Source organism: Chrysochloris asiatica, unplaced genomic scaffold (assembly GCF_000296735.1).
Source record: "Chrysochloris asiatica unplaced genomic scaffold, ChrAsi1.0 scaffold00121, whole genome shotgun sequence".
Lineage (NCBI taxonomy): Eukaryota > Metazoa > Chordata > Mammalia > Afrosoricida > Chrysochloridae > Chrysochloris > Chrysochloris asiatica.
The window spans coordinates 5,671,320-5,698,163 of record NW_006408639.1 but is presented as its reverse complement, the minus strand read 5'-3'; the positions used below and the strand labels follow the sequence as shown (position 1 = coordinate 5,698,163).

Here is a 26,844-nt window from a genome sequence, read left to right as displayed (position 1 = left end):
CAGCTAACAACAGAACTACAGGACAGAGTGATGGAAACATTGATTTTAAACCAACTGTAAGAGATTTGGGGTTGTCTTTTTTTTTTTAAGTTTTTAATTGTGAGTCGAGTGAAAGTTTACAGGGCATATCAACAGTTTTATATTCAGCAAATTGTATACCTTGTTTCATTAATTGATTATAATCCCCTCCATGTACCATTAGTTAACAGTATTTCTCTCTATTCACTTTAGGCTTTTTGTATTTTTAAACAACTAGAACACTTTACAAGGAATCTTGGTAGCCTAAGTGTTGTGGATTACAATTTGGGCTAATAACAAGAAGGTCAGCAATTTGAACTCTATAGCAAATAACATATATATAATATATATGTTTTTATATAATATATATAAATATGTATATATATAGAGAGAGAGTAGAAAGATGAGGTTATATATATATATATTGTTGTTGTTATGTGCTACGGAGTTGGTTCCAATGCATAGCGACCCCGTACAGGGTTTCTGAGGCTGTAAATGTTTATGGGAGCAGAAAGTCTCATCTTTCTCCTGCAGAGCAACTGGTAGTTTTGAACTGCTGACCTTGCGGTTCGCAGCCCGATTCGTAACCACTACACTAACAGAGTTCCATATATATATAAATATATAGTAGAAAGATGAGGTTTTCTTTTCCCATAAGATTTACAGTGCTGGAAACCCTATGAGTAGAAACAAACTTGATGTCACTAACTAGCAGGAACAGTAGCAAAGCAGCTTACAATGGGTCAGGATGCTTTGTGATGAATACACGAACTTTTCTTCACCAGAATTCTCCAAGATGAATTAGTACTGCCAAGGATTCTGAGGGTGGTAAGAATGTCTACATCCTACACAAAAAGCAAAGGGGATTCGGCACCTGATCCATGTAACAGTCTACTGCAACAGCAGTGGGAAAGTCTTTCCTTAGGTTAAACTGTTCCATGTCAGAGGCTGAATAAGAGGTTCTGTCTTTCCTAAGTAAAAATGCCTGGACTTTTATAAAATGATATGAGATGGAAAGGAAAGAAACCCCATATAAGCCAATCAATACTAAAAAGACACAAAACAGGCTTCTTCCTTCTGATGTAAAACCTTACAACCCAGCCACAAGAATCAAACTAGCCTGGTACTAGTACAATGAAACACATCGATCAATGGAACAGGATTGAGAACCCAGAAGTACATCCATCCTCCTATGCTTAGTTGATCTTTGATAGAGGACCCAAACACATTAAATGGGGAAAGCCATTTGCAAAAGATGAAACAAGACCCACATCTCACACCATATTCAGAAACAAATTTAACATGGATTAAAGACCTAATTGTTAAGCCTAAGAATAATAAAGATCATCAATGAAAAAACTGAAGCAACTTAGTTGCTCTGATTTATGGTATAAGTACTCTAAACATAAACATAACTGAAAACTTACAAACAAAAGAAGGAAAAACAGATGATCTCCTAAAAATTAGACATGCACATCAAAAGGTATCACCGAAAGAGTAAAAAGAGAATATACAGACTGGGAATTATTTTTTGGCAATGATATCTCAGACAAAGACTACTGTCTAAAATTTACAGAACTCTTCAACATCAATAAAACAAATAATCCAATTAACAAATGTGCAGAATGGACCCCCAAAGAAGACATTTGCCCGACCCATAAACTTATGTAGAAATGGTAATGATCACTAGCCATTAGAGAGATGCAAATCAAAGCAACAATGAGATATCACCTTGCCCCAGCCTCAGTAGCAAAGTTAAAAAACACACACCAGAAAACAAGTGCCGGAGAGGGTGTGGAGGGTATGGGACCCTCCTACACTGTTAGCGGGATTGAAGAATGGTGCAACTGTTTTTGAAAATGATATGATGCTTTCTAAGACGGTTGGCAACAAAAATGCCTTGTGACTCAATAATCTCTCTGCTTGATATATGTACTCAAGAAATGAAAGCCGTAACACGAATAGATATGTGCATGTCCATGTTCATTGTGACATTATTCACAACAGCAAAAGGAGACAGTCTAGATGCCCATCAACAGAGGAAGACATGAACAGACTTTGATACATATATACAAAGGAATATTATGCAACACCAAAGAATAATGATAAATCCGCAAACCATCTCATAGTATGGAAGAACTTGGAGGGTATTATGTTAAGTGACATTCATTGATTACAAAAGGACAGATATTATATGAGACCACTACTGTAAAAAGTAAAAAATAAAAAATATATATATTTTTCATTCTATAATAAACCAGGGGTTGCGGGAATGCTGGGTAGAGTGTAGACACATAGTAACTTGGGTGATGGGGAAGACAGGTAAAAAGAAAAGGAAGGAAAACAGAAGAAGGAAGCGGGGTGGGGATGGGGAATCAATTGCTTTCTTTTTTTTTTATGTTCTGGAAGGAAAACAATATACATATATATTCTCATAAAAGAGTATGTGTATTAGTTTTTATTTGAAACATGAAGACCAGGCTTACTACAGCAACATCTTCTGTGTTGTTATGACATGTTTAGTACAGGGCAATCTGACCTCTTACTTTCATCTTAATACTTTTATTTTCTTTAATAGCATGGCCTCTATAATGGTGAATTATGATATTCAGAAAAGTTTTTGAAGACTGCCTTGGATTATAAAGTCAGTAATCCAGGAAACAATGTAAGAATGCAAAATAAATAAAATTGCAAAAAACAACAAAAAAAGCTTAATAATGCTTCATCATTCTACAGCTTTGTTACTAAAAATTTCCTTCATTATAAAATGTGAACATTAATTAACTGTAAGATTAACTGAATACTGAGGTTTGTCCAACTCCTAGAGGTCACAATTTGATTATTTTCTAAAATTATTTTCGTAAGATTTATTTGTCATTTCTAAAATTAAAAAAAAAAAAGTATAAAAATGATACTTGTATTACAAGCCATGGAAAATACACAGTTTGGTCCTGTAGCACTCAATAGACACAATATTATTCAATTAAACTAAGAATATTTAGAAGACTATCTCAGGAGACATTCACAAACAAAATAATCCTGGCATCACATATTGTTGTTGTTAAGTGCTATGGAGTAAGTTCCAACTCATAGTGACCCTGTTTAGGGTTTCTGAGGATTTAAATCTTCCAGGGAATAGAAAGCCTCATCTTTGTTTCCTGCTGAGTGGCTCTTGGGCTTGAAACATGGACTTTGCAGTTAGCAGTCCAGTATTTATTGTATCCACAGAGTTGATGGTGGAGTTGGTACCTACTCATAGCAACCCTATATAGGGTTTCTGAGGCTGTAATTCTTTACAGGAACAGAAAGCCTGATTTTTCTCCTATGGAGTGGTTGGTTTTCGAACTGTTAACCTTGTGATTATCAGCCCAGCTCATAATCCACTATGCTACCAGAGTTCCTTACTGTATAGAGTACTTGGAAAATCCATTACCCAGCTAATAAAAATGGAGTCCAATGGTAATAATAGATTGTTGTTGTTGTTGTATATCATCAAGTCGGTTATGACTCATAGCAACCCTGGATAGGGTTTCTGAGAGCGGCTGGTGGGTCTGAACTGCCAACTTTGTGGTTAGCAGTCCAGTAGTTCTCCTATAGCACCACACCAGTGTTTAGACTAATCACTGGATATTCCCAGAGAGCATTTTGTTAATAAGAATATTCTGTAGTATTAGCAAGTTATGAAAACTCTGGCATTATTACCCTGTTATACCAGTTGGGATTTTGCACAAGTAAATATATTATCATATGCAAAGGCATAAACCCTTACAAATATAGCTTAACACCAATTCTCAAAGGACTAGATTTTCACAGATGTACCCAGTCTTTTTGCCCATGCATTTTATTTTCAACTTTCTAATTCTAACCCTGATATGTCACTATAGGATAAGCATTGGACTGCTAACCATAAGGTCAGTGGATTAAACCCATCAGTCACTCCTAGGAAACCCTTATACAGGGTTGCTAGGAGTCAAAACTGACTAGACAATAATTTATCAACTTCTAAATTCCACTTTCTTTTTCATATGCTCCTGGATTTCTATTAAATAACTGGCTTATAAATATAAAAGCTTGTTAACTCTTGGATAATCATTTCTACTTTTTGTTGTTATAATTTAAAATTTTTCTTATGCTATGAGTTAAAAAATATATAGGAATAGAGGATTGACTATCAAAGTTTCTTTTTTTCCCCCAACTGTGAATTTCAAAGTTAAAACCTTGCTTATACTGACTACTAAGTTACTTGCAGTTCACCTGATTATTTATACACTCTCTGTTCATAATACATATCTTCTGTATAATTTGTGTGCATAAAATTTTGTTGTGTGTCTTTGAATTGATTCAGACTCAACAGTGACCCTACGGACAGAATATAACCATCCCTGGGGGTTTCCAAGGCTGTAGTCTTTCTGAAAGCAGATTGCTATATTGTTCCCCCTTGGAGCCACTGATAGGCTCACACCAATGACCTTTTTGTTAGCAGTTGATTGCTTCACTACTGTGTTACCAGGGCTCCTTGTATAAATGTGTTGTTAGTGTTAAGTTCTTTCATGGAGGTTCTCCCACAGAGCTGCTGGAGGGCTCGACGCACAGACCTCGAACTTCCCAATCCATTGTTTATTGTATGTATGTACACGGTATCATAGAATCAAGCTACTTTGTAATCAAATTACCTCAGTGCCTATAAAACCAGAAGTATACATCTTCCCATTCAGATTTACAGTTTGGCACACAAGGAAGATATTTCCCAACTATGACAAAGTTGGGAAATTCATTGTAAAACAAATGAAATCAGATTTAGTTTTTAGAAAGACACTATTTTGAAGACTTATTTATACAGTGCTACCAAAACTCAAAGTAACATTTGCGGTAGGATATAATTGCTACTTACAAGCAAACTGAAGCTTTGCTTCTCTGCTAACAATTGTTCCAAACGAGTTTGTTGCGATGCACTGATACATTCCAGCATCTTGGGTTTTATTGGGGTTATTGATCAACAAGCTTCCTTCAACAACACTGTAGCGGAAATCCATTCCAGTGTCAACATCTGTTCCATTTAACTTCCACCTATAGGATAAAAATGCCAGTAGATAAAGCCTTGTAATATTCATCAATATTTCTGAATTGTCTGAAATATACAAAACTATAAATAGCATGAAATATCATTTCTGACTTTTTTAACCACAGGAAAAAATATTAGAAAACAATGACATCATAAGTGCCTACGAACAGAGAACATCCTTTCACGTAAACAAGCTTATTAAAATTCTAATGCCTGCTTTTATGACTCTTTTAGATACTTTCACAAATACTTTATTTTATTTTGAATTTCCCATTTTACCTCATAAAAGATTCTTCAAATGGGACTCCTAAGTAAAAAAAGCCTTTTTCTCCAGTTTGCAGTTTTTCTTTAGACTCTATACAGATGACAGAATAAACCGCTTCCAGGTAGACTGCTGAACATTTGATGAAATTGCAGCAGTGTTGCTTTGATTTGGTCCTAAATATGACTGAAGTGGCCAAGTACAGCAGGAGAATTCTATTGATCTAGAGCTGTCTTAGGGAGCAAACTAGTCTCAGCCATGGATCGGTGGAAAGCTCTCTTTACACACTGCCACTTAAACTTCAATGAAGCACTGTCATGAACTGCAAACAAGGCATTAGTAAACTGTGGTTGAAAAAAGGTGATACTGTCATCCATCCTGTGGGTTTACCTGGATTACCTGTTTATCTGACTATTGCATTTAGCTCAATAAATTAGTTTTAACAGTACTCACACATTTCAACAGCTTTGTTTCTGTTAGAAACAAGAGCTTCTCGCTTACACATACACACAATTTCAGAGAGAGAGCTTATCTTAACCAAATTGCTTTCCAGGGAGACAACAGAAAACTGATTAATTTTGGGTAAAAACAATTTGGTGTGTAGCTATTTTAAGTTTTTACGTCCAAATCCAACACAGCATATCAGATAACGAAAACAGCATAGCTGAAGCTTCTGAATTATCTAGAGTCTCAAAATATCCAATTCCCATTGGGAGACTAAAAAAATAGGTATTTGCAGCATAAAAGAACCTGATCCAAAGCAGTAACAGGAATACTTAGATATATTCATCTAATCTCTTTCAAGCCATTCAAAAGTCACCATTTGAATGTGAGTGCACACACACACACACTGTACATCTTTTCATAACATTCTGGGGTTCTACGGCTGGATATCAGATGTAGTGTGGTTCAGCATGAGAATGCTCGACTTCCTTGTGGGGGACCTGGGTTCGATTCCCAGCTGGTACACCTGCTACACAGCCACCATTTGTGTGGTAGTGCAGTTCTGCTGTTGCAGCCTGCAAAGTCAGTCATAAATGAAACTCCTTCCATGAAGACTTCCTTAATATTCCTAATCAGTATGAATCAAAACTCACCCCCCCTCCCCAAATCTCCTACTCCTTCATGTAAAATTCTCCCTGATCCTTTATGTAGAATTGTTGCCTTCTTTGTAGATGATCATGTTCAAAGCTCTCCCTCTCCCACCAGATTTAAGCGTCCTGACATTTTAAGCATAATCATGGTTAGTTGTCTTCTAGTTGATTCTAACTCTTGGGATCCTCTGTGTAAGAACTGCACTGTTCCATAAGTCTGTCAAGACTGTGACTGTTAAGAAGCAGATGGTCAAGCCTGTCTTTCAAGGTACTTGTGGGTGGTTTGAACTGCCAGCCTTTTGGCCAGTAGTTGAGGACATATCAACTTGTACCATCCAAGGACTCCTTTAATGGTGGCTGTTGTTGTTACGTCCTGTGGAGTTGATTCTGACTCACAGCCAACCTGTATAGGGTTTCTGAGGCACCACTGGTAGGCTTGAACTGCCAACCTTGTGGTTTGCATTCCAGTGATGATCCTATAGCCCCACATCAGGAGTCGGTGTCTAAATCACTTTTGCATTCTTCCTTTAATGACATAGAACCCTGATACTCTTACTGTGCTTGGTCAGTGGTTGTTGAATTTAGCTGAATAAATATTCTACTTCTTTGCTAGCTATTCCAGCTCTAAGCACACACAATTTATAGAGCATTCCAGCAGCTATGGCCCTGAGAGTAAACATTTAGAAACCTGAAGGGTAGGGAAGCTGGGCCAGTTCCTGAAATGGGACCTCACTTTTCATGTGTTAGTGTGTAAGAAACTGGGTATTAGAAACAAACAAACAAACAAACAAATGGACAGTAATTCTCTCTGTGTTCTGAAACAGACAAGAAAATGATCAGCAATAAACAGGAACAGCAGACTTATCGTCTCACATGCGCGTGAATCTCTAGAGGTGACTGTCTGCTATAGACATGCTGATGTATCAGCTGATCACATCTGGGCCATAACTCTCACTTCAAATGATAGTAGAGCAATTTAATATGACAAATCTAAGAACCCAAAGAGGGAATTTCAATATAATGTGAGCTGCAAGCAGAGTGTGGACTTTAGGCATGGGGTCATGTGCATCGTTATAGAAAGGTGGTTGTGTAAATAATGAGAACAGCTTTGCAGGTTTGTCTACACTCGTCATCTCAGCCAAAATGTTCTGTGGAGAGTCTGTTCATCTTCTCCATTGCCTGCCTTTACATACAAATCACAAAGGAGAAGGGATTATTTAGAAAATAGAGTGCTTTCTGTGAAATGCAGTCGCATCTCTAACACAAAGCACTATACCAAGGTTTATTTCAGTGCAGTCTCTGCTCGTTCCAGCTGCATGTGGATAGCACTGAACTCCCTGTCTCATTGCATACTGAAACACTTGAAAACTCCACAATGTATTTTTGACATTTGAGGAATCTTACATACAGTATCTTCCCAGGTTATGAACATAACTCTTTCATGTTATATAACTTGATCCTCACTTTGAAAGGGTAGAATCAACCCCTATTCTCAACAAATTCTTCATCATCATCACCTTCACTTGCTCTATGTTGTTGTTGTTAAGTGCCGTTGAGTCGGTTCCGACCCATAGAAACCCTGTACAGGGTTTCTGAGGGTGTAAATCCTTACGGGAGTAGAAAGCCTCATGTTTCTCCCGCAGAGCGGCTGGTAGTTTCGAACCGCTGACCTTAAGGTTCACAGCCTGATTCGTAACCACTATGCTACCAGAGCTCCTTGTGTACCTTTTAAAACATGGAAAAGTTTTAAGCTTATTCTTGCGCTGGTGGTGGTGTCTGTGTGCCGTGGACTCGGTTCTGGCTCATGGCAATCCTATATTGAATTTTAGAAGCTGTGAATCTTTAAGGAGCAGTAAGCCTCATCTTTCTCCCTTGGGGTGACTGGTAGTTTTGAACTGCTGACCTAGATGTTAGCAGCTCAACTTATAACCCACTATGCAACCAGGACTCCTTATTTTGACACTAAAGTCAGGTTAAATAAGAACTGTATGCACCTATTCTGACATACCTACATATATGACTTAAAGATACTCTTAGGAATCGCTCTTGTTTGTAACCTGGTGACTACCTCCACTGACAATGTTGTTGTTGTTAAGTGCCATCGAGTAGGTTCTGACCCATAGCGACCCTGAACAGAGTTTCTGAGGCTGTAAATCTTTATGGGAGCAGAAAGCCTCATGTTTCTCCCGCAGAAAAGTTGGTAGTTTCGAACTGCTGACCTTGCGGTTTGCAGCTTGATTCATAACCGCTGTGCTACCAGAGCTCCTTCCACTGATAATAGAACAAGGATATTCATTTGGAGCAAGTAGATTTTTTTTTTTTTTCTGGGAGAGAAGACAAATTGGTATGTTCTGGAGGTGATATCTGAGTCACTTGGGGAAGCCCATGCCACCTCTTGCTAGGAAGCTGGGTTCAGAGTTGTATATAACTTAAACACGGATGCTATGAAGCTCTCAAAGATACAATTTTGCTGCCATTGCTAGAACTAGAAGGGAAGTTGTCTATAGGATTTGGTGTAGAAAACACTCCTTCATTGCGAAGTGCTTCAAGTTGGCACAGAAGGAGGGGGCACGACCTCTCTGGCTGGGGATTTGTTGTCTGCAAACTCAGATGAATACAAAGCTCACAGCAAAAGTACTCCATCCAAGGACTTAGACATTCCTTCTGTCTGGACAGGCATGCTGCCTGCAATAAGTAATGCCACCTGTCCTTAGGGAACTTTCATACAAGAGAAGCTGGCACAAGTCAAAATTTCTAAAATGTTTCTGGGTCTGGGTCAGTCCTTTCAAAATTGAGGGGCAGGAAGCAATGAAAAGGGAAGACTCCGTTGTGGGAATAAACACAAAGAAGAGAGGTCAGTTGGGGTGTCTGAGGGAAAAAAATTGATGCTGAAGATCCCCTATGGAGAACTCATCTTGGAATTGCTCTTACTTGTTCCTCCCCCTCAAAGTCAGCCTAAAGGTGCAAAAAGTTCAGCAAGAATGATTTCTGGAAATACCTGATGTCTCCCTTCCTTGTTATGCTATTTCTTTCAATAAGAGGGAGTCTTGAACTTCCAGGCACTAACGTGCACAGAAAATCTACCAAAGGTACAAAGTGCACGGTGACCAATTGCTAAAACATTTGATTAAAAGTTTTCTTTTCAGCTTTTCTTGACAATCATTACAAACATCATAGGTTTCAGTCCCACTGCTTATTTTAGATAACAATGTAAGTCCCTATATCTAGGAACACAATGTTCCAAAGCAATGTTAATTCAAGGTCATAGTTTTGGGATACACAAAGCAGCGATGTGCCAATTTCTGTTGCAAATTTTGTTTTCATTTAAGGGTAACATATGAACTTATTTAGGACAATGAACGGAAAACTGGGGCCAAGTAATTCATCACATATGTATGTAGAAATCTTTGTCATTTGGATTTATTTCTATTAGAAACAACTTTTTCTTGTTGTTTTTGAACTGAGAACTGTATACTTGAAGCTAACAAACTCCATATCCTGGTTTGCCTAGGAGAGTGCTAGGTTTACACCTGCTGTTTTAATGTTTAATGGTGGCCTTTTCGTTTCAATGGGATCCTGATTTGGATGATAAATTATGTGTTCAATCTAATTATAGGGTCCATTAGAGCTGTTGTTTCTTTTCCCTTTCTGGAATGCACTTTCCTTACTCATATGACAAAAGACTATAAGACAGCTCCTTTCTGGAAAGCGTCACTAATTGTCTGCCTCATCTTTTTTCTCCTCCACGATGTCCTAGAACGTAGACATTCTCTTTGAACACTTCCAGCATACTTCAAACACTTCCAGGTGTAGGCAATCTTCAATACAATCACACTAGTTGAACACTGTATCTCCTTGATCTTTGAACACTTCATACCTAGCGCGATGCCTGGCATATTGCAGCTGCATACTATACTAGTTTTAAAATGTTTCTTAAGTGGTTACATAATTTTCAGAGTTTTAAAAAATTCTACAATTCAAGGTAGAATTGCTGTGGTTGAATATTGGTTGGAAGCTCTGCTCTTCTCCTCCCCAGATAATCCCCAGGCCATCTCTGTGTAGCATGGAATTGTTGTTGTTGTTGTTAGGTGTCATCGAGTTGGTACCGACTCATAGCAACCCTATGCACAATAGAACGAAACACTGCCTGGTCCTGGGCCAACATGGTCCTGGGCCAACGTGGAATTAGAAGTTTGAAAAACACTGGGTGGTTTGATGAAAGTTTGATTAGTGAATGAATTAATTAATGGACACAAATAACAAAGAATATTCACTACACTAATACAACAACCCTTTAACTTACATGGACTATACTTTACCCACTGCCTCCTTGAAAACTATCAATTTCAATTCAAATTACATTTCTTTTGCGCATCCTTCTAGTGACTTCAATGTCTCCCTCCACTAAGCTGTGGTATAAATGCTGCATTTCTTTGATTCTTTCATACTGTACATGTTAGTTATAAGCTTACATTATTATTATTAAATTTGATTACAGACAAAATAATATTGTGCTGGGGGCCAGGAGGCTGGCTTCCAGAATGTGCCCTTTGGTTGTTTAAACGATTATATATCCCGGTGATATAGACATCAAAAAACAAGCGGGGGGCGGTTGCTGATAAAAGAAAACATCTATGATGGTTTGGGGAAGGAGGAAATGATACTTGCACTAGAGAGTAGACACGCGTTGACATGGGTGATGGGGCAGGCAATATACACCCAGATGAAGGATGGCAGAGGAAAGATGGGGGTGGCGGGACACACAGGGAGGAACACAGTGATTGGAGTGAATAGAGGTAAATGCTGTTAACTGTTGGTGCATGAATGGGATTGCAACCACATAATGAAGTAAAGTATGTGATTTGTTGAATGTAAAAGTGATCATCTTCTCTGCAAACCTTCACTTAATTCACATTAAAAAGTTTTTTAAAAAATTATAAAATATATAAAACATAAAGAACCATGAGACAATCAAGATCCTTGTCTAAGAAAAGGGGTATTACTTTTGAAGTCTCTTGTGTTCACTTTGATTTCAGCCTCTTCCCCCACCATGGTGAATTATAATATTTAATTTTAACTTCACATTCCTTGTGAATTTCATTATGATTTCACCTACTCTGTTAGTATCCTCAAGTAACAGCTGCATTATACCTGCTTTTGAAATTTGTATCACAGGAATAGTACCCTACTGATTTGTCTGTAAGTTACTTTGTTTATTCAAAACTGTGTTCCTGTGATCCATCCAAGTTGCTGCAGCTGAAATTTACTCATTTTTACTATTGCATGAGCTTACCTTTAGTGAACAGATCATGTTATGTTTATTTCTGAATGGGCTATGAATATTTTAATATATCCTGGATAATAGGCTATGTGCACTTCAGTTACTATGTATTAGTGATTGCTTGTTTTTACACTGTTTTTATGGTTAACCACTAGTTTGGGAATTACTAATGTGGTGCTGTGGGTTAATGTGCCAGACTGCAAAGCCGTTTGAACTGCAAGGTTGGTGGTTCAAGCTCACCAGTTGTTCCTTGGAAACACTATACAGGGTCGCTATGGGTCGGAATTGACATGACAGCACTTAACAACAACAACAACCATATGCTTAGGATTGGGTAGTGTTTCGTTCTGCTGTGCATAAGGTTGCTATGGGTCGGTACCAACTCAATGGCTCCTAACAACAACAACAACCATATGCTTAACATACCGCTGGTACCTGGATGGTATAATTTGCAATTGACTGCTTACATAAAGGTTGGTAGTTTGAACCTACATAGTATCTCCATGAAAGAAAAAACCTAGAAATCTACTTACACAAATAATAATAGCCAAGAAAATCCTATGGAGCAAAGTCTAATGACTTAAACTTCTTTGTTGCTGCTGAGAAGTCTGATGGCAGTTTAACTGCCATTCTTTTGAAAACTAAACTCAAACCTAGTGCCATAGAGTCAGTTCGGACTCATAGTGATGCTATGTAGAGTTTCTGAGACTGTAAATATATTTTCAGGAGCAGACAGCCTCATCTTTCTCCAGTGGAATGGCCAGTGAGTTTTAACTGTGGAACCTGCAGTTAACAGTCTGATGCTTATCCTGTCTATGACTGTTTTGAAGGTCACGTCTATGACTTGGTTCTACTGTTTCACCATGATCATTACAGATGAGGCTTTATTTGTATTTGTACAGCCTGAAATGTATCAGTTTCTTTAATCTGTAACTTGGAGTTTTAAAATCAGTTCTGGAAACTTCTAAGACAAGTCTTTAAACATTGCCTTTGTTCCATTCATTCTCTCTTGTCCCTCCTCTGGAAATCTGATATCTGTTGGTTTTCTCCCTTTTTGTTTGAATTTTCAGCCTTAGATCTCCATCTGCTGCTTTTGAATGATTTCTTCACATCTGTCTTACTCTTTACTAATTATCTCTTAAGCTGCTTCTCATTTCTTATTAAAACCACTCAACATCAAAACTTGTGATAGGCATTTTCCTGTATCTTCCAGTCCCTGAGGAGAAAAGTTTATTCCTTATTCACATTTATAACAAGGAAGTCATTAGTTTATTCTGGGAAGTGTTCTAATGTTAGACACTCCTGGATGGGCCTATGCTTTGTCTAGCAGCCTTAAACCAAACCTTAAAAAGCCAAAGTATCACTTCATGTAGCTGAACCGCAGCTGGTGTTCAGTTTACTTCTCCAGGTTCCAAAGTCACTTTGTTTTTAGCTTTTGAGTATTATTTCTTTGCTTACGGTTTATTGTTGCATTTTAAAACAATGGATTCTGAACAAAATATTTTATTTGGAATTTTTAAGTCTTTCAGTGAGATGGTCAATCAAAATATTTAATTCCCAAGACTGTCAGAAACAGGAGTTCAGTACTTAATTTTTTAAGAACATGATCACCTCTTTATATATCTTAGTATAGTCTATGATACCTAACCAAAAGCTCTTCATGTGATATTACTGAGTAAATATTTGTTGATAATAATAAAAACTAAACTCATGTTTTTCAATCAACAAACCTGATATGTGGTTTTGGATTTCCTTTAACTTCACAATTGAGTTTCACTTTTTTCTCCTCAGAATCCAAAGGGAACATTATATGACTTGGCTCTTGAACAAAAACAGGACCATGCAGTGTGTGGTCATCTGAAATGAGAAGAGAAAATATTCCAAAATGAAGAGCATCATCCAATATCCTCAAGAAGAAGAAGCACCAAAATGAGAATAAATAAGCTACAAATAAAAAAAGAAAGAAAGAATTATTACAACTTAGATTCAGTTTCCCATTGAAGACTAATCCTTTGCAGATAGATCTGGACTGTTCTTCGTTGTATTTGTCATTAATGTTACTAACATCCAGACAGAGACCTGCTTCACATAGTTCTTTCTCTCCTGTCCAAAACTACTTGTTTTGTGTGTGTGTGTGTGTTGTTGTTGTTATGTGCCATGGAGTCAGTTCCGACTCATAGCGACCCTGTACAGGGTTTCCAAGGCTGTAAATCTTTATGGGAGCCAGAAAGCCTCATCTTTCTCCCATGGAAGGGCTGGTAGTTTCGAACTGCTGACCTTAAGGTTCGTAACCTCTATGCTACCAGAGCTCTTTCCCTCTCTTATAGTTTGTTCATATTTTGTGCCAACCACATCCTTTGTTTGTTATTATCATCCTGGAAGACATTAAAATTCCTTTGCTCTGTAATGCGGAGACCTGATTAGAAGAAATGACTATTTCACAGATATATGAATATTGAAAAGCAGCTTGGTGGTACTCACATATACAGAAGGGGCTCAAAAAGTTCATGGGAAACTTGGATGAAGAGATAATGGAATTTTCCCACAAATTTTATAAGTCCTCTAGTATATATTGTTGTTAAGTGCTGTTGAGTTGGTTCCAACTCATAGCAACTCTGAATAGGTTTTTCAGGGAGTGAGTGGCTGGTGAGTTTAAAGCATCAACTTTGTGGTTCAAACGGACCTTGTGGTTTAGTGTTTATCTTCTAGTGCCATACCAAGATTCCATTTAGTTTTCTTAAAATAGGCCCATTTGTTGCTGTTTTTAAGTGCCGTTGAGTCAGTTCCAACTCATAGTGACCCTTTATAGGGTTTGCAAGGAGTGGATGGTGAGTTGGAACAGCCAACTTTGTGGTTCACACCAGCCTTGTGGTCCAGTGTTTATCCTACAGTGCTACACCAAGGCTCCAAAACAGGCCACTAATGTAGTCCTATTTGTTGTTACATACCGCTGAGTCGCTTCCGACCCATGGCAACCCTGTAAGGGTTTCTGAGGGGCAGCTGGTGAGCTTGAACCACTAACACTGTGGTCCAGTGCTTATTCTAAAGCACTACACCAGGACTTTAAAGTAGGTCAATAATGTAGTTTTAAGTGTAGGAGCTCTGGTAGAGTAGTGGTTTCGAATCAGGCTGTGAACCTTAAGGTCAGTAGTTCGAAACTACCAGCCACTCCGTGGGAGAAAGATGAAGCTTTCTGCTCCCGTAAAGATTTACAGCTTCAGAAACCCTGTACAGGGTTGCTATGGGTTGGAACCGAGTCGATGGCATTTAACAACAACAACATAGTGTAGGCCAATTAAGAATAGTCTAGAGTAGTCATTCTCAAAGGAGCTACAGTGAAGGACCAGTTTTTTGCTTTATCAACTCATTCAGATCCATCCATGGTTTCACATTAAGTAGCACGTAGCTTCTACCACATGGGACTCAGCAACATACAAATTGGTCTATAACTACTTTAATGACCACTGATCATGTACAGCTTGGATCGTACAGTCATGTCAAATAGCTATGAGGTTCTAAATGATTTCTAAAGATAAGAGAAACTAGATGTACAAAACTATTTTTACTGTGGGACAGTAACAAAGTTCATAGATGAGAACCAGTGTACAAATCACAACAGGGTTGCATACATACATATACTTCTTGAGCATAAACATAGTATTAGTCCAAATGAGTTCATCTATTTTCATGTAAATGAATTTCAATCTTCAAAATCTAGTACAAATTTTACTCTGGCCCACTCCAAGAAGTGTTTTCTAAATCCTTAATTCTTTCCTTTAATCACATAAGTTTAGGTTATATATTCTTGTGAGTACTTAACGTTTTCTGCCAGTTCATTTATACCTTTGCTGTTCCTTCTCTGAACTGTAAGCACCATGAAAGCACTTATTGTGTCTTATTTACCCCCTCTCCTCTCAGCCCCTGTGGTACCAAGTTCAGTGGCTTATACAAAAACAAAACAAAACACTAACATTTTTTCCACCTATTTGAGTTGACTTTTTAATTTATTCAATCAGCTGACCATTGATAAATTTTGAGACATTAGGACCAAAGGTTATGATGCAAAATGAAATCTGAAATTACTCTGCAATGGACAGATCCTCCTCTGCCTGTTGTAATGTGCAGTCAGTCTGTTCTGACTCATAATGACCCAGTATAGGGTTTGTGAGGAACGCCTGCAGAGCTTGGACTGCCAACCTTGTAGTTCGAACCAGCCTTGCAGTCCAGTGCATTAACCCACTGAGACACACCAGGACTCCAAATGGAACCCACTTTTTGCCGAAACCCAGATTAGATGTGATTATTCTGAAGGGTGTGAACTGCAACTCCTGTCCTGGAAAAAAGGTGGCAACGAGTGGAAATAGACTCAATGACACGGGAATTGGTTTTCTATTTTTAAATCCTGGAAAGCCTTCAAAACCAGTCTTTAGCAGATTGGTGACAAGATGAGATTGAATTCATTCAGGTGAATAGCTGGGGAGGAAAAGAAGAAAGCTAGTCTGGGAATTGAGGTGAAGCATGGTGAGGTCATTTCTTTTAATGCATTTAATTCAAGCTTTAAATATCTGCATGTTCAGATTGGGATAGATAAGCAAACTTCTTTTTTTTATTATACAAGGGTTGTTGTTGTTAAGTATTGTGTTAAGTTAGTGACCCTGTACAGGGTTTTCGAAGCATTCAAGGGTAGGTGTGCCAATAACCTATTTGGGAGAATAAGCAGTATGTGGATTCAGAAAGACCATGACGAAGACCCATTGTCGGGTGTCCACTACTAACTCCGTATACTCCAAAAACCCATCTCAGCTCCTATTCTTTGGTGTCTCATCTATAAAATTATGCATTAGACTATGGCATTGGTTCTACACAGGTCAAGAATGAAAATGTAGGTATGAACATTTTCCTAGGTAAGTACACACACAAGATTTTCCTTCAAAGATGACATAAATTATATTACCAATCCAACACTTATGACTTCAACAAAGAAAACTGGATTTATCAAAGGACACAAAAGTCCACGAACAAGTATATTTATTAATACCCTGCCTTTGAGACCAGGTATTTCAAAATCTGGAGATTGGTCTTTTAGATTTTCAGCAATTGCAATAGATATTTTTGCAACAAATTTAGATACTGGTTGAGCGTTACTTCACTTCAATCTGGAAAAATGAAATGAATTTTTGGCATATCTAGTTAAATAAAATGTGTTCCTCATCAATATCACTAATGCAGCAGTAAGTTTGATGGGGATAGATTGTTTTTTCTTTTAAGAGATAAATATTACTATTGTTGTACCCAATTCCAAAATTATGTGTGTGTATATATAATATCAATCATCTCAATTCACTGGTGTTCCCTGATTTGAATTTCATACAGAAACGCTGTCTATTACTGGTAATTCCAAATAAGAATAAAACATAATAATGATTACCCAGGATGCAGCTGAGTAGCTGTGGATTAACATCTGTATTATTTCTCGATGTATCCATGCCAGATTTAAATAACAAAAAGGTTATTTTTTTCTGTATATTTTCTAAGAAGAATTGATAATAATGATGCTCTGCATTTGCTATAAATAACACATTTCATTTAAAGTGTTTATTTTCCCTTGGTTGACCAAGCTCACTGCCTAGGAATGAAGGCATGAAGGGAGCCGTACTTAGTTCTCATCTAAGGAAATCCACTGTCTTTGTCTTCCTGACATGAGTTATTTATTTCCTAAGACTTCAGTGGAGGGAGAGATTTTAGAAAGTTTAACTATCAAGGTGTAAAAACTAGATATACAAGCTTTCAAACCTTTAGACTAAGGTTCCCAATGTTTTATTTAAAAAAACCCTAAAAATGAGTTGTTTTATTTCTTCCAAACCTAGAGATGTGTGGGAGAAATGAGGACTGAGAATGATGTTCTTAGATGAAACACAGTGTGAGGAGTCACTAAATCCCTTCTCTCACTGTGTAGAAGCCACACAATATATATATATATATAGTATTTCCATTTTCAAAGTCTAGGTGACAAAGTTGAACCTTTCCTTTATCATAGTGAGTTTGTCTATGTAATAATAGAAATGGTCATGGTTTTCAGCCTTGAGAGGTAAAGCATCTAAGCAACTGACACAGAAGAAGGATTTAATCATCCACTATGTCTCAGAGTTAGACTGTAGACCATTTGGATGATCATCACCTGCCATGCTTGCTAGTTATAAATCTCAGACCAGACACTGACTACATCAAAACAATGTGGTACCTATGGCTTTGCCTTTAACCTACTTCTCTGGAGGATTCTTTTAAACACTAAAATTTAAGAACTACTATTACAAGTGTGGGAGACCTGGTGTGGCATTGTGGGTTAATGCGCTGGACTGCAAAATCGGTTTGAACTGCAAGGTCGGCAGTTCAAGCTCAGCAGTCACTCCTTGGAAACCCAATACAGGGTCTCTATGGGTCAGAAGAGACTAGACAGCACTTAACAACAATACAAGTACAGATTCTTCAGTTTACAGTTCCCCCTTTTGGTAAGAGCAGAATATCAATGAACATACCTTTAAAGAAACCCACTCCTACAATTTCTATGTTATACAAAGTCTATGCAGCAGATTTTTGCTTGACAATGTTTAGAGAATTAATTTTTAGCCCAAGCTTGGATTGACTAATAGTCAAGAGGCATGCACCAGGAACAGAAAACTATAAATACTGACAGACACAAAACAAATGGATAAATTTGCTGAGATTTCAGACAGAAGTTGCATAGACACTCATTCCTTAGAATATTCATAGTTAAATCCAGACATTAAATGCAAGTACCCTCAAAGTCTTCACTAGATTGTCAAATAAGATTCAAGGAGACACCAAAAGTCCAATGACCTATTGTTACAGCCGATTCTAACTGGATATACCTGGTATTCTTGATGTAACCTTTTATTTGGTATAATCTCTTATTTAAGTAACAGGTTGTCGGAACTGATATTTGTACTTTGAATTATCAAAAGAATACAAATGTCACCCTTGTAACTCCCCTAATGTGGAGAATGGCCTCACATTGTTATTAGCAGTCTTTCAGGGCAGGGATGGGCAATGATTTTCTTCCCTGTTGGAAATTTCTGAGAGTCATGGTAACAGAAAGGAGAGAAGAGTCAAATTGCAGACTGTCCAGTGTCTTAGTACTCTAAGGGTGTCACAACAAAATTCCATATAGGATGTAGCTTTAAGCAACAGAGATTTTTTTTTTTTTTTTGTCTCACAGTGCTGGAGCCTAGAGGGAGGGGCTCAGGGAATGGGCAGGATCATGCTGCCCATGGGCAGTAAGAGAAGATTCTCCCTTGTCTCTTTCAGCTTCTGGTAGTCCTGGGTATATTTAGGCATTTCTTGGTTTGTAGGTGAATCTTCACAGGGTGTCTTTTTTCTTTTGCCTGTGTGTCCTTCTTTTCATGTTTGTTTTTTTCCTTTTATAAGATCCCATTCAAAAGGAACTAAGACTAGGATCCAACTACTTGGACCCATTCCAGTAGGAATGTATCTTCAAAAAAAACCCCCAGTTTTCCCAAAGTAGGCCACGTTCACAGGCATGGAGGATGGTACTCAAAGATTTTTTGAGAGGGGACTCAATTCAGTCTTTAAAGCCCAGAGACAGTCTTATAGATTCCAGACCATTGATCTGAGCACCATTTGAGTTATTTGGTACAGATGAAGAAACAGAGTACAACTGCTGAGTTCTCTCCTCCTGATAGGCTACCTGCCAATCAATCACTAGGTTCATGTCTACCACACAGCAAACCGCGGAAACCCTATACAGGATCTCATGAGTTGGGACCAACTTGATGGTACTTAACAATAACAACCAAATAACAAGTAGCTATTCCCTAAAGTTCCATAACACAAAAATTCTGGATTTCTTTCTGTCCCTGAGTAAACTAGATCTTTTGTTAAGAGAGGGGAGAAGTCCTAGGTTAAGGGAAATCTCCATTTATGCTTCAACAATGAGTGCTAAAACTTTGAGTTTTCAGAAAGGAGTATAGAAAATGTCATGAACCAGTTCCGGTATGGCTGACTACTAAGCAAAATTGTTACCGACCTGAAGTTTTAAAAATTGAGTGAAGCATAACAATTACAACAATGGGAAAGTTTATGGGGCAAAGCCCTGGCGTTGGGAGACTCAGAAGAGGCATAGTGAGCCATTTTCAAAAGTATGATGAGGTAGAATAGATTATTACCAGGACTTATTGTTGTTAAGTGCCGTCGAGTCGGTTCCAACCCATAGGGACCCTGTACAGGGTTTCCGAGGGTGTAAATCCTTACAGGAGTAGAAAGCCTCACCTTTCTCCCACAGAGCAGCTGGTAGTTTCGAACCGCTGACCTTAAGGTTCGCAGCCCGATTCGTAACCACTACACTACCTGAGCTCCTTTATTTTACCAGGACTAAGAGCAGTCAATACACATTCAAACCCACATGATCAGCGGCCATCTTTGAGCCGGTATTACTGTTTCCTACTCTGCTGGTCAAAAGATGTATGTTGTTCTTATTTTCTAAGAGAGAGATGTCATTTCTAGCAGGGTATCAAGTCTTAATTTTTCCCATTCTGGTTCTCAGTCATCCACATTTGACACACTCAAGTCCTTCATTGGCCCTAACTGATCTGGGAAAAAGTGGTTTGAAACCCTGACGGAAACTGATATATACTAAAAGTCAGGCTACAATTGCATTGACACGGATCCTTAATCCCTTTTCTTCATCAAGTATTTAAAATCAACCAATGACTCTCAAACTCCTCTTCCCATTGGATTCTTTCTTTTTAAAATCTATTGTTTGGGGAGACAAAAACTTTATACTTATCAGTCAGCTACTTCCCAAATTCTCCCAAGAGTTTTTCAAAAGTAACATTCAGTGTCAGGGTTTATTCATTACAACATTTGAACCTTAGAAAGAGATACCTAGAATAATATCATTTTTTTAAATACTAGAGATTACTTAATCTCGTTAATTTTTTTCAGGTCATAGACTAAGTGGGGAAAAAAAAGGTTTCCTACTTAAGAAGAAAACAACCTTCCATGAAAATAGCAATAAAATACCTCAATGGTTGTTGTTGTTGTTAAGTGCCATCGAGTCAATTCCGACCCACAGGGACCCTATATAGGGTTTCCAAGGAGCAACAGGTGAGCTTGAACCACCGACCTTGCAGTTCAAACTGACTTTGCAGTCCAGAGCATTAGTCCACAATGCCAGGTATCAATTATCTTAGCCTTAGCTTTTGGACATCAATCATCTCTCTGTCTTTTTTTTTTTCTTTCTTTGAATTAATATGACCCATTCCTACATGTACCAAACTTTCCCTCCCAGGCAAACAGGATATTGCTTAGTTAGGCTACCAGAAGGCAAATTGGGCTAGAGAATAGAATGGTGTTCTGCACCACAGAGGTGTTCTGAAGCTAAGCAGAGAAGAAACAAATACTGACATTTAGGTGATGGTGGATCTGAGGAACCATGCAGGGGCAACATTTCTCAAGTTCATAGAGCACAATCTGGATCGCAAGCGAAGGGTCAGCAAAAGAGAATGCACACAGTGCAGCAAAGTTGAGGGCAGGTGGAGCTTGGACTGTCTCTGACATTGAACGAAAGTTCTGTAGACAATTCTTAAAGGAACTGAAAAGTGCTGACAGGGCTGAGCCAAATCAGAAAGCCAGCAAGAATGATCTTAGAATAAATATTTCATAGACAGCAACTTAGTAAAGCAAGTTATCACTAAAAGAATTCTTTGGTAAAGTCTGGTCTATGAACCTCTTGCATCAATATTTCCTCACCTAGAGGTAATTGTTAAAAAGCACACTCCTGAACCTACCAACACCCCTCCTTCCCCCCAGATGACTGGATTTTTATTATCAGAGCTCAGGAAACAGCATTTTAGCTAGCATTTGATTTTTATGCATGCTAAAGGCTGAAAGGAGCTCTGGTAGCGTGGTGGTTACGAATCGGGCTGCGAACCTTAAGGTCAGCAGTTCGAAACTACCAGCCACTCCGCGGGAGGAAGATGAGGCTTTCTGCTCCCGTAAAGATTTAAAGCCTCGGAAACCCTGTACAGGGTCGCTATGGGTCGGAACCGACTCGACGGCACTCAACAACAACAAAGGCTGAAAACTACAACTTTAAGTTATAAATTGAGCACAGATTAAAGATTAAAGATCCAAATGAAGAAGCCAGACCCTGTGGAGTTGTGTTCTATGTGCTGGATCACTGAAGCTACCAAGGAGTGTGAGGGAGAAGGCAGTGTTTCATCAGCACGGCCCTTAAGACACACTTCCGTCTTGTCTGGAAATACTTTCCATCTGTTGCAAACTCAGCGACTTAAGTCTACTGGGAAAGCACAGAAATTCAATACTATGATTTCATCTTAGAAAACGAAAAATACCAGATTCAGTTCTACTTGTAATTGCTGTGGCGTTCCCAGGTGTTGCACCTGAGAGTTGTTTAGGTTCTTAATCCTAATGGTAGGTATGAAGTACTGCCACAACCACCAAGAATGTAGCACGAAGATATATAGTCAATCCTACAGCAGCAAATAAGGAGCTTTGGTAGCGTAGTGGTTATGAATCGGGCTGTGAACCTTAAGGTCAGCGGTTCGAAACTACCAGCCGCTCCGTGGGAGAAAGATGAGGCTTTCTACTCCCATAAAGATTTACACCCTCGGAAACCCTGTACAGGGTCGCTATGGGTCGGAACCGACTCGACGGCACTTAACAACAACAACAACAGCATCAAATAGGCTGTTTGATTAAATACCTGGTGTTGGGCAGAAACTCTTATATGGTAGCCTTTCCATTTGGGAGGTAAATTCTTGAACAATGAATGGGGAACACAGATCTTGCCTATAAGCTCAGAAAATGAGTCTGGGAAGATTGGGTGGGTTTGTTGTTGTTAAATGTTGTCAAGTTGGTTCCGACTCATAGCAACCCTGTATAGGGTTTCTGAGGAGCAGCTGGTGAGTTCAAACCACAGAACCTGTAGTTCAAACCAGTCTTTCCATCTAGTGCCTATACTACAGCAGCACACCAGGGTTCCTTGTTGTTGTTGTTAAGTGCTGTCGAGTCAATTTCTGGTAGTTTTGCACGGTTGACTTTGCGGCTCTCAGCCCGATTCGTAACCACTACGCTACCAGAGCTCCTTAGGTGTGAGTTATTTCTGAGTCACATCTGAAGAGGAGGTAGACAGTTGCATTATGAGTCCTGTACCCTGAATCCATCAGCTCCCTTGATCAGCCAGGCAAGAAAGAGTTCTCCATGTGTTACGTTAGGCAGGAATGTGTTGTCTTCTCAGATAGCACAGCAAAACCATCAGAGACAAAGGAGGGGAAAGTCTGCCATGCTGGCTTGCCGGATAAGCTCCCAGAGACACACTCATACTTTACTTTCTACTTCTCAACTCAAACTTCAAGGGTGGTAGGAGCTCAGGGGAAGGGACCATTACTCATTCTGCCAGCAGAATGTTCCAAGAAGGACACTCACAGAGCTCACAGCTTTCCACAGGCTGAGTGTGTCTACTGCTCAACCCTCTCTAATCAGGGAAATTCATTTTAACTGAAAATCTGTAAGGTCAGCAGCATCTCTGGATAACATAACTCACAAAATGTATGGGCAATAACCTAAGGAAATTCAGATACAAATTAAATACTGCAACCGTGATTCTCCCAAGTGGGAGAATTCCTTTAAAATGGAGTCTCTGATTTCAGAAATGATGACTGGACAGACGTCACAGTATCATTACAAGTACAATTTAGTATTGTTAGTATGTATAAAATAATTAGCAAGGCTTGCTCCAAGGTTCTACACAAGTGTTTATGCATAAAACGAGCCAACATGCAGCATTTTTATACTTTCAGTATCTATTTGGTTCTTTGGTTGAATACAACAATGGCAAAACAAATATTAGAGGAGACAGACAGGCCTGATTAAAGGATTAAGAAGTTTCTTTCACTTGTCTTGCTTCACCTTCTTTCTTTTAACCCCGTCACATAAGTGTTCTCAACAGCCAGAAACAGAGAAGTCTACAGACAGTTGCACATCTATGAAGAGAGAAAATGAAAGAAAATCCAACTGCAAAGTTCACTCTTCTCCTTTTATTTCTTTGTTTGCTGGTTCATAAAATAACGTTGCCCATGATACAATGCGTCAGCATAATGAGGCCTTACTCCTACATAATGCCAGAGTTTAGAAATGGTGGTGGGGCAGGTATGAGGGGATTAGGATTAGGGGATAAAAGTCTATGGGCAGAGAAAATTTATACACTGGTGAAGGATTTGTAGGAGTAGAACAGAAGAGCAATGTTGACTGTATTAATTAATAAGTCTGCTCTGACCCTAAGGAGTCTGGTAGCATGGTGGATACAAGTTGGGCTGCTAATCTCAAGGTCAGCAATTTGAAACTACCAATGATTCTGTGGGAGAAAGATAAGGCTTTCTGTTCCAGTTAGATTTACAGCCTCAGAAACCCTATACAGGGTCAGTATGAGTCAGAACATACTCTATGGCACATAACCACCACCACTGCTCTAACCCTAGTCTTGGTGTGGTGCTGAAGGATGAGCACTGAACTGCTAACTGCATAAGGTCTGTGGTTCAAACCCACCGGAAGCTTCTTGAAAATCTAGTAGAAGGTCACAATCAGACAGAAACGACTCAGCAGTACTTAACAACAGTTCTGATCCTGATCTCAAATCTTGACACATTTTATGAACAATGGATTAATCACTCTTAAAAATGAGTTACTGGAAAGCTAATGCTCTCCCATGTAAACTATCACATAATTCACAATAAAAACTTAAAAAAAAAAAAGTTACTGGGCGATTTGATGTCAAGGCTTCAGCTACAAAAAGCAAGATGTGTTTTCCACAAATTAAAATATGTGCAACTCATTTGTACGCAAAAACTGACCTGGGCTGATGTGAAGGTACTTACAGTGTTAGTGTGAATATTTATATTGCCTTGCTGCAGATTTAGAAATGTCTGTGAGTGTAGAGTGCAGAGCCAGACTTGGATGAGGATGCTATGTAATACTGGTTATGTTTTGTGAATTGTTTCTTTTTTAAGATCTAAGAAATTCTTACTTCTTAAATATTTTGGACCCAAGCGGTCAAGAGTTTGTTGATTGATGTAGCTGCTATGTGTCGACCACTCAGTTCCCATTCATAGCAACCCTGTATAGGGTTTCTGAGAAGCAGCCAGTGGGTTTGAACTGCTGACTTGTGAATAGCAATCCAGTGCTTATCCTACAGTGACACATCAGTCTGTATGCTCATTCCAGCGTCACACGTAGAAGACTAGATGTCTCAGTTCTCTAGTACCGCTATAACAAAAGTACCACAAATGGATGGTTTTAACAAACAGAATTCTATTTCCTCACAATTTGTTGTTGTTGTTAAGTGCCATCACAATTTGTTGTTGTTAAGTGCCATGGAGTAGGTTCTGACTCATAGCGACCCTGCACAGGGGCTCTGGTAGCGTAGTGGTTACGAATCGGGCTGCGAACCTTAAGGTCAGCAGTTCGAAACTACCAGCCACTCCACGGGAGAAAGATGAGGCTTTCTGCTCCCGTAAAGATTTACAGCCTCGGAAACCCTGTACAGGGTCGCTATGGGTCGGGACCGACTTGACGGCACTTAACAATAACTTAAATCTTTACAGCAGCAGAATGCCTCATCTTTCTCCCATGGAACCTCTGGTAGTTTCAAACTGCTGACCTTGAGGTTCACAGTCCCATTTGTAACCCTAGAAATCTGACTTCAGTGGCTTTCTCTCTCTGTTGGCTCTGAAGTGAGGTCTGCTTACTGCTCCCTTGGAGATCTCCTTATATCTTGGCATCTTTCTGATCCCATTTCCTCTCTGATCACTTGTTTTAATTTCTTTTATACCTTAAAAGAGATTGACTCAAAATGCAGCCTACAAGAATCCCATTTCATTTACATAAGAAAAGACACCAATGCCAAATGGGATTATAATCACAGGCTTTTGGCAGGTTAGGATTTAAACACCTAATTTGGAGGTGGGAGCATAATTCCATCCACAACATTTGATTAGTTCCCTACAGCTTTCATAATGAAGTCCCATAAACTGGGTGGATTTTAAGAACAGAAATTTATTGTCTCACAGTTCTGGAGGCTAGAGAACCCGAAATTAGTGTTTCAGCCATGCTGAAACTTTAGAGGTTCTCAGAAAACACTTGGTCCCCGAAGCTCCTAGCTTCTGGTGATGGCTAATGATCACTGATATAACAATCACTGACTTTTATATAAATTACTCCAATCTTTGTCTCTGTTTTCAGAAAACTATCTTCTCTATATCTGTGTGTCTCTTCTCTTTGATGCCACCCCTCATGTTAGATTAGGAAACACCCTACTACAGTGTAACCTCAAGTTAATGGAAAACATCTTCAAAAACTATTTCCAAACAAGATCTCATTCCCACTTATTGGGAGCTGGTATTTGAACATAGCTTTTTAGGAATATACTTTAATCCATAACAAGGAAATACTGGGAACATCAGTCTTCCCTCATGAAGTGTTTATCATAGAGGCACTTGAAGATAATAATCAGGTAATTATAATTGACTTTTCTTAATATTTCTATAATAATATTTGCTAATAAGAGCAAATAAAATAATAGAAAAACATGTATATGATTAAGTAATTTTGGCTGAAAAAGTCTAACTGAGATATAGAATCACTAATGGTCTAAAAATTGCTTTCAAAGCGAGGTACATATAATGGTGTCTATGGTTTGGGCCCGCTCAGATCCATTGCTTGTCTTTTGGGTAAAAGTACTCCACTTGTCCTCTGTCCACCCAACCTTTCCATCATCTCAACCTAAGTGGTTTGGACTAGACTAAAATCCTCTGCCCAGTACAGAAGGAGAAAGTAACAAGTCTGTCAGTTTATATTCTATGTCCCTGGTTAAATTGGTTCTCAACAATGATGTTGAGAGATGGAGCTGCTGGGGACTCTGGACTCAGGGAGGAAGAGGGGCTGTGTGCTGACAGCCAGGGGACAGGTTTGCAAGCTGTATCCTTTGGTTGCTTGATGATGCATGCAGGGGCTGCAATCATTGCGATGAAACAAAATATGATGGGATGAATGTAAAGCTGATGTTCTCCCA

At 38.7% G+C, this 26,844-nt stretch overlaps 1 protein-coding gene across 2 annotated transcripts in view; it reads right to left on the bottom strand.

The window, feature by feature from the left end:
• CNTN4 (contactin 4) overlaps positions 1–26,844 on the bottom strand; it is a 1,030,428-nt gene that overhangs the window by 641,986 nt on the left and 361,598 nt on the right. For both annotated transcript variants that reach the window (XM_006868663.1, XM_006868662.1), the window contains 2 exons: positions 13,448–13,574; positions 4,910–5,085 (listed from right to left, as the gene is read on the bottom strand). In XM_006868663.1, the coding sequence (XP_006868725.1) occupies positions 4,910–5,085; positions 13,448–13,574 (303 nt within the window). The remainder of the gene's footprint in view (positions 1–4,909; positions 5,086–13,447; positions 13,575–26,844) is intronic.